The 1,232-nt window shown below is 19.8% G+C and overlaps 1 protein-coding gene across 1 annotated transcript in view; it reads right to left on the bottom strand.

Annotated features, from left to right (window-relative positions):
- LOC102674881 (exocyst complex component 6B) overlaps nucleotides 1-1,232 on the bottom strand; it is a 5,561-nt gene that overhangs the window by 2,057 nt on the left and 2,272 nt on the right. The window contains exons 5-7 of the mRNA XM_031510589.1: nucleotides 494-733; nucleotides 254-421; nucleotides 79-162 (exon numbers count right to left, since the gene is read on the bottom strand). Of these exons, the coding sequence (XP_031366449.1) occupies nucleotides 79-162; nucleotides 254-421; nucleotides 494-733 (492 nt within the window). The remainder of the gene's footprint in view (nucleotides 1-78; nucleotides 163-253; nucleotides 422-493; nucleotides 734-1,232) is intronic.

The following is a 1,232-nucleotide window of genomic DNA, read 5'->3' as shown; positions in this document are numbered from 1 at the left end:
AAAAAAAAAAAAAAAGAAATAAATAAGAATTATATATTATATTATAATTTTATAATTAATAATAAATTTACAATATTATAAATTACTTACTCTTAATGTTGTATTGAATAGCATTATAAGATTTTTTATTTTTAGAATAAGTGTTGCATCTGTGCAGTAGGCCTAAAAAAATATCTTTTTAATATGATATATTATAATTTTATAATATTTTAATAAAATTATTAAAAATTATTAAAATATCGTTATTACTTACAGAATGAGTACGTAATGCATTTACGATTTTCGATAGTGCCATTTGCCATAATTCATCTAAATAAGTGCGTGTAGCTAAGCTATTACCGGTATTTAAAATATGATCTTCTACTACGAAAAATCCCACAATGCCATGTAAGTATATTTGATAACCATTTATACTTTCATGCTGGAAACAATATGTATCAAAATAACAAAAATTTAAGATACAGAAAATATTTTTGTGAAAATTAATATTTACCATATTAATAGGTGGCTGTAAAACTAATCTAGCTTGCTGTTTTCTTTGTTGCCTATAATATGCTTTAAATGTTTCTCCTTCACGAAGTACTGTATAAATATGCATACAACGATAAACGGGACTAAAATCCATTAAGTCTTGAGCGCTTAATTCTTCCTCTGATTCATTTGAATTTGTTATATGTGATCTTTTCTTTTTTCGACCAATAATTTCTGCTTCAACAGTTAACTGTTCTTGTGTCTAAAAAAAGAAAACATATTGTATGTATAAAAATTAAATTTTCAAGATGATCATAAAATCTCTCAAATTTATTTGGTAATGGATTATATATTAGATTTATATACAACTTTATACGAAATTTTGGTTCTGTATTTTAACTGAAAAAAATTTGAATAAACTATTTTTTGCATATTTTTCTTATTTAAAGAAATACAAAATTTTGAAAAAAATCTGATACATTATAAAATCAAATTTATATTAGAAAATTTTTTCAGATTTTTTCATTATAAATCTTTTAGATGCAAAAAGATTAAAAAGCTAACAAATTTTTAAAAATATAAATTTCATATAAATTTTAAAACAAATATTTTTATTTTTGTAATAGCAATTTATTAATATAATTCCCATTTTTAAATGTTTTTATATTATTTTGAATATATTATAATAAATTCAAAATTAATTTTTTATGGTATTTCATGCAAAGAATTAATTTTTTTAATATTTTTTTTATTATATATTA

Source organism: Apis dorsata, unplaced genomic scaffold (assembly GCF_000469605.1).
Source record: "Apis dorsata unplaced genomic scaffold, Apis dorsata 1.3 scaffold_247, whole genome shotgun sequence".
Taxonomy (NCBI): domain Eukaryota; kingdom Metazoa; phylum Arthropoda; class Insecta; order Hymenoptera; family Apidae; genus Apis; species Apis dorsata.
Note: the sequence above shows the minus strand (reverse complement) of the source record. Positions and strands in the feature narration are given on the sequence as shown.